Source organism: Eimeria necatrix, genomic scaffold (assembly GCF_000499385.1).
Source record: "Eimeria necatrix Houghton genomic scaffold, Enh_scaff1524, whole genome shotgun sequence".
NCBI lineage: Eukaryota > Apicomplexa > Conoidasida > Eucoccidiorida > Eimeriidae > Eimeria > Eimeria necatrix.
This window is the reverse complement of record NW_013652232.1, coordinates 1-6780: the sequence shown is the minus strand read 5'-3', so window position 1 is coordinate 6780 and position 6780 is coordinate 1. Positions and strand designations below refer to the sequence as shown.

At 55.5% G+C, this 6780-nt stretch overlaps 2 protein-coding genes across 2 annotated transcripts; both read left to right on the top strand.

Moving 5' to 3' along the window:
- Positions 1–358: 358 nt before the first annotated feature.
- ENH_00016380 (hypothetical protein) lies at positions 359–1254 on the top strand (the record flags this gene model as incomplete). Its single annotated transcript, XM_013579192.1, has 3 exons — positions 359–529; positions 765–914; positions 1051–1254. Coding segments are annotated over 3 exons (525 nt in total), but the record flags the coding sequence as incomplete, so codon positions are not given.
- A 3030-nt stretch (positions 1255–4284) lies between these two features.
- ENH_00016370 (hypothetical protein) lies at positions 4285–6571 on the top strand (the record flags this gene model as incomplete). Its single annotated transcript, XM_013579191.1, has 4 exons — positions 4285–5125; positions 5205–5356; positions 5721–6269; positions 6494–6571. The coding sequence occupies 4 exons, from the start codon at positions 4285–4287 to the stop codon at positions 6569–6571; spliced, it is 1620 nt and encodes a 539-aa protein (XP_013434645.1).
- Positions 6572–6780: the final 209 nt, after the last annotated feature.

The window sequence follows — 6780 nt, the reverse complement described above, 5'->3', positions numbered from 1 at the left end:
AGGGTTTAGGGTTTAGGGTTTAGGGTTTAGGGTTTAGGGTTTAGGGTTTAGGGTTTAGGGTTTGGGCGTTTCGTTTGGCTGTGTGGGGAGCTCGTGCTTGCTGGGGTGTATGTACATACACCCGAGCCAGTGCTGCTGCTGCTGCTGCTGCTGCTGCTGCTGCTGCTGCTGCACGGATTTCCGTGCACTCCGTGCTGCTGCAAGCTTCGCAAGGCCTGCTGCTGCTGCTGTTGCTGCTGCTGCTGCCGCTCTCTTTGCTGCTGCTCTCGCCGCTGCTGCTCCTGCCCCGCGACCGCCGCCGCCACCGCTGCTGCTGCTGCTGCTGCTGCTGCTGCTGCTGCTGCTGCTGCTGCTGCAGTACCGCGTGCGGCCGCGGTTCCGCACTGTGTGTCCGCTGCTGGAAGCTGACGAGCGGCTGCAGCAAAAGTACGGAGGCGCCGCTTGCCCAGGCCTTTTTCCGACTTGGGACGAAGAGGGGATTTTGGAAGAAGTCCACGAGTGCATCAACCAGCCGCCCCCGGATATGGAGGTCCTCCTGCTGCTGCTGCTGCTGCTGCTGCTGCTGCTGCTGCTGCTGCTGCTGCTGCTGCTGCTGGTGCTGGTGCTGGTGCTGTGGCTGCGTAGGCGGTGAATAGTGGCTGCTGCAGTTTGGCTGGTTGCGGCGAGGCTGGCTGGCCGCGTGCTCGCTGGGAGCAGCAGCAGCTGCTGCTGCTGCTGCGCCGCTGCAGCCGCTGCTGCTGCTGCTGCTGCTGCTGCTGCTGCAGAGCTACCCAGTGAACCTGGAGTGGGACAACGTGGCGGGCTTGGCGCCGGAAAACCAAGAAGAGCGCCCCTGGTGGTACAGCCAAGTGCACTTCCCCACAAGGCGGGCAGTGCAGCGAGCTTTCGAAGAAGGAGTTGAAGATTTCCGAAAAGTAATTCAACAAGAGTTCAACTTGCTGCAGCAGCAAGACAGGAAGGAGGCGCAGCGCCTCGCGAGCCTGCAGGCGCAGCGGGAGCGGCGAAAGAAGGGGCTCTGAGCGGCAACAGCTGCTGCTGCAGCAGCAACAGCCGCAGCTGCAGCAGCAACAGCCGCAGCTGCAGCAGCAACAGCTGCAGCTGCAGCAGCAACAGCTGCAGCTGCAGCTGCAGCAGCAACAGCTGCTGCAGCAACAGCTGCAGCTGCAGCAGCAACAGCTGCAGCTGCAGCAGCAACAGCTGCAGCTGCAGCAGCAGCAGCAGCAGCAGCAACAGCTGCAGCTGCAGCAGCAATAGCTGCAGCTGCAGCTGCAGCAGCAATAGCTGCAGCTGCAGCTGCAGCTGCAGCAGCAACAGCTGCAGCTGCAGCTGCAGCAGCAACAGCTGCAGCTGCAGCAGCAACAGCTGCAGCTGCAGCAGCAACAGCTGCAGCAGCAACAGCTGCAGCTGGGAGGGACTTTCAGGCTTTTTGCAAAAGCTTTTGAGCTTAGGAGTGCAGCAAAGTTGGTTTCAAACGCGAAGAGCAGCAAAGACCGCGGCGCAGCGGCCAGTTCAACTTTTTTGCAACTCGCGGCCAACTCGGCGCCGAAAACATGAACGAGGGGCTGCTGCCGCGGCGGATTGAAATACTTTTTTATTTCTTTTTTTTTCGCATTTTAATTCATCTGATGCTGCTTTTGAACGGCGAGATCGGCGAAAAGAAGGAGTTTTTTTTCGCGGTTTCCGGAGCTGCGCATACACCCGAGCGCGCGCCGCCAGCTTCCCGCTGGCGGCGCAGCAGCAAAGCAGCAGCAAATTCGAAGTGGCGTTTTTGTGAATTTCAGAATGCAAAGTTTTATTGGAAAAGTACCATTTGGAGGCGCGAGTTCGCAGAATGTGCTGCTGCTGCTGCTGCGCTGCTGCTGCTGCTGCTGCTTTCTGCTGCTTCCCCCCGCGGGCGCAGTGCTGACCCAAGACCACTCCAAACTCCTCCCCGGGCTGCTCAAGCCAACTCCTCCTCGAATTGGTAATTAAAAAAACAAAAAGAATTCAAAAAGACTTTTTGTTTGCAAGAAAAGCCCCAGAAGTCCGGCTGATGCCCAACAAGCGCTTCCGCCTGACCTCCAAAGAACTCCAGACCATCGCCTCAGAGCTCAAACAACAAATCCAACAACAGGCAAATCCTCTTTAAATATATTATTAATTAAAAGTATTTTAAACTAAACCAAAAGGCCATAAAATAAACTCCAACAACTCCCATTTCCCTTCACTCGGGGCCTGGTGCCGCTGCTGCAGGTGGCGAAGGTGCAGCAGCAGTTCGCGCAGAGCCCCCAGGGGCCCCCGGGGCCCCGGGGGCCCCGGGGGCCCCTGGGGCCCCGGGGGCCCCTGTACCCTCTCGGGGGCCCCAGGGGGGCCCCCGGGGGGGCCCCTCCTGCGGTAAGAAAACAAAAAGTGGCAAATGTTGCAAATTCAACTTTTTGAACTTCAGGGATTTCGGCAGTTGGAGAAGACGCAGCAGCAGCAGCAGCTGCTGCAGCAGCAGCAGCCGCTGCTGCTGCGGGCGATGGTGGGATTTGTTTTTAGTTTGAATAAAACATTTTTAAATTAAATTTAAAGTTCATTTAAATGCCTTTTTAATCTGTAAGTGCTGCCTGGGCTGCTGCTGCGGCGGGCAATGTTTAAATAAATGTTTAAATAAAATAAACAAATAAAATAGCTGGTACAGCAACTTATGGAAGCTGCTGCAGCAAGTGCCGCAGCAGGAAGCAGCAGCAGCAGCAGCAGCAGCAGCAGCAGCAGCAGCAGCAGATGAAGCAGAAAAGACTCGCAGCAGCCTGGGGGCCCTGTTCGAGTCTTTGGAAGAAGTAAGAAAATAAAAAATGAAAAAAAAGAAAATTAAAAAAAGAAGCAGCAGATCTCTGAGGTGTCTAGACACCTCGACGAGAAGGAGGCGCAGACACTCCCAGATGGTAAATTCATTTTTATTTTATTTTCTTTTTTTATTTTTTTAATTTTCTTTTTTTACTTTTTTTATTTTCTTTTTTATTTTTTAAAACTCTCCTCCAGGGCCTCTCTAAAGCTCCTTTTAAACTCCTGCTGCAGCTGCAGATTTGCTGCTGCTGCTGCTGCTGTTTATTTCATTTAATTTCAATTTTCTTTTTTTTCATTTTGAAATGTTTGTACATTTCTTTTCCCCTTTGCGTCCCGCCGATAGTTCGAGTTGCTGCTGCTGACGCATTGGCAGCAGCAGCAGCTTCTGCTTCTGTCAAGTTCAACAGCTGTTGCTGCTGCTGCTACTGCTGCTTCTGCTGCTGCTGCTGTTGAAGGGCAGCAGCAGCTGGAGTGTGTCTCAGAAATGCCGAGAGGAGTTTAAAAAATTTTTTCTGTTTTAAAACGAAGACACAAATGCATGCAGCAGCAGCAGCAGCAGCAGCAGCAGCAGCAATTAGGAAGCAGCAGCAGTTTGGGGAGGTCCAGGCAAGTGTTGAATTTGTTTGGAATTAAAATAAATTAATAGTTGGAATGTTAATTTAAATTAAATAAATAATTTAAATTAAAAGTAAATATCAATCTGCACCGGAAAGGGCAGAACTGCGGGCTGTGAACCACTTCTGCTGCTGCTGCTGCTGCAGCAGCAGCAGCAGCAGCGGCGAGGTTGCTGCTGCGGCTGCAGCTGACTAACCCTTCAAACTCTTCTCTTTGCTGCTGCAGCAAATTAAATATTTTAATTAAATTAAAAAAATAAAAAGATAAAGAAGACAAGAGGAGATCAGCAGCACACAGCAGCTTCTCTTGACATGCAGCGCAGCAGCAGCCAGCCAGACCGGTGTGCTGATTCGCTCCCAAACCCTAAACCCTAAACCCTAAACCCTAAACCCTAAACCCTAATTCTTGAAAAGCTATTTATTTTGCTGTTTTAAGCCGAAGAAGACAGTCAAGAGAGCCGCAAACCTCTCCGCCGCTCGCTCCACCATTTCAATGTTTCCGCCCAACCCTAAACCCTAAACCCTAAACCCTAAACCCTAAACCCTGAACCCTGCAACTTGGCCCAAGCTCTAAACCCTTTTTCAATTTCTAAAATGCTGCTCGTGTCTTCCTGCCTTGCTCAAAAAGTTTAAAAGAAGTATGCCTTTCTTTGGCAGCGCCCAGAACTCTGCTGCTGCTGCTGCTGCTGCTGCTGCTGCTGCTGCTGCTCGCTGTAGGGTGAGGGGCCCCCAGCACCTAGCCAGCTAATTGCCGTTTTCTTCTTTTCTTTTCCAAGAAGGTCCAGCCCAGACCTCTCCAGCAACCCAACCCTAAACCCTAAACCCTAAACCCTAAACCCTAAACCCTAAACCCTTCGAACTTATGTCCTGCGACAAGCCAACCCTCCCTTCTTGTGAGGGGGGAACTCCCCCTGAGCCTTCCTCTGCAAGTGTACCCTCTCAAGAACTCCTAGGGGGCCCCTCAGGGGGCCCCTCGGGGGGCCCCCCGGGGGGGCCCCCTGGGGGCCCCCCTGGGGGCCCCCTAGGGGGCCCCCCTGGGGGCCCCCCAGGGGGCCCCCCGGGGGGCCCCCCTGGGGGCCCCTGGACTTCTACAAGTCAGCCCTCTTTGGAGTTTTTCTTGAGTCAGATTTGCTGCTTCGACAGGGAGAGTATTGAGAAGGTGAATGAAACCCTAAACCCTAAATCAGTGGATGATTTGATTTACTGCTGCTTGGAGGCCCTGTGGGCCCCCGCCCCCAGCAGCAGCAGCAGCAGCAGCAGCAGCAGCAGCAGCAGCAGCGGCAGCAGACTCAGCGCCTGCATGGAGGACCTGCGGAAGTTCTTGGCAGCAAATAAAGGCAAACAAAATACCAGGGGGGCCCCCCAAGCCGAAAAGAAGGGTCTGGGGGGCCCCCCTTCAAATGTTTCTTCCCAAGAAACAGCTGCCAGCTGCGACAGCAGCAGCAGCAGCAGCAGCAGCAGCAGCAGCAGCAGCAGCAGCGGCAGCAGCAGCGACGTGACCTTGTGCTCCAGCTTCGAATCCACTCCAGCGAGTTCTCAGGGCTCACTGCCCCAAGACCAGCCCTTAGGGGGGCCCCCCCAAGGGGGCCCCCAGGGGCCCCCTGGGGGCCCCTTCCAGGGGGGCCCCCAGGGGGGCCCCCAGGGGGGCCCCCTGGGGGGCCCCCAGGGGGGCCCCCAGGGGGCCCCCCAAGGTGCCCCTCAAGGTGAATACCAAAATGCCCCCGCAGGGGCCCCTGCCCAGGGGGCCCCCCTAGGGGCCCCCCAGCGGGCCCCCCAAGCGAGCACTGAAGGGGCCCCCCAAGGGGCCCCCAAGGGGGCCCCCCAAGGGGGCCCCCAAGGGGGCCCCCAAGGGGGCCCCCAAGGGGGCCCCCAAGGGGGACCCCAAGGGGGCCCCCAAGGGGGCCCCCAAGGGGGCCCCCAAGGGGGCCCCCCAAGTGGGTTTATTTTTGGACTTGAGAGGGCTGAAGAGCTTGCTGGGAGGCCCCCGTTTTGTTTAATTAAAATTGAAAAAGAAAAAATAAAAAGTTTGATTGAAAAGCTTTTCAAATTCACCGCCAAGTACCTCAACGAAATGCAACTCGTGATGCTTAAAGTCGGTCGAGGGTTTAGGGTTTAGGGTTTAGGGTTTAGGGTTTAGGGTTTGGGGAGTAGGGTTTGCTGCGTTCTTCTGCGCTGTGTAGAGGCGTTTATGCGTAGCAGGCGAGTTGCTGTAGGGTTGGGGAGGGAGTCATGAGGGTTTAGGGTTTAGGGTTTAGGGTTTAGGGTTTAGGGTTTAGGGTTTAGGGTTTGAGTTTGCAGGAAAACATGAGGGACATAGCCGATGCCCTTGTCACTCACGGCTGCCTCTCCCTGTCGGACCTTGCGGAGCTTCTGCAGCAGCAGCAGCAGCAGCAGCAGCAACAGCAGCAGCAACAGCAGCAGCAGCAAGAGCAGCAGAAGCGTGAGCAGCAGCAGCAACAGCAGAACACTGAAATGGAGGAGGAAGCAGCGGGAGGCACAGCTGTTTCAGCCGAGCCGACAGCAGCAGCAGCAGCAGCAGCAGCAGCACCAGCAGCAAATTCAGCAGCAGAAGCAGCAGCGGCTCCCGCAGCTGCAGCAGCAGCAGCAGCAGCAAATTCAGCAGCAGAAGCAGCAGCGGCTCCCGCAGCTGCTGCAGCAGCCTTCAATGCTTCAGCATTTCTTATGAGTCGGTTTGGGTTGAATTACCGGCAGAGCCAGCAGCTGCTGCGGCTGCTGCTGCAGCAGCAGCAGCAGCAGCAACAGCAGCAGGCAGCAGAACAAGAACGGCAAGAAAGACAGCTCTATCAGATCTCCTCCGACAAGGAATTCAAAAAGGTTGCCGACAGGGTCAGCTTCCCTTCCTGCTGCTGCTGCTGCTGCTGCTGCTGCTGCTGCTGCTGCTGCTGCTGCTGCTGCTGCTGCTGCTGCTGCTGTCTGCTTCCCTCTCCCGGCCGCCTTGCAGCCTTCTATCTTCCGCGCCCTCGCGCGCCCAGGGCTTCGCCCAGGGTTTAGGGTTTAGGGTTTAGGGTTTGGGGTTTAGGGTTTAGGGTTTAGGGTTTAGGGTTTGCCAGGTTTACTCGTACATGCACTTCGACCGCTTCGTCTTCGACCAAATCATCGACACTCCTTACCTCCAACGCCTCCTTTAGGCTTTAGGGTTTAGGGTCTAGGGTTTAGGGTTTACCCAAACCCCAAATCCCAAATCCCAAATCCCAAATCCCAAAGAGTCCAAATGAGCATGCACGTGTTCGACCGCTTCGTCTTTGACCAAATAATCGACACTCCTTACCTCCAACGCCTCCTTTAGGCTTTAGGGTTTAGGGTCTAGGGTTTAGGGTTTAGGGTTTGGGGTTTAGGG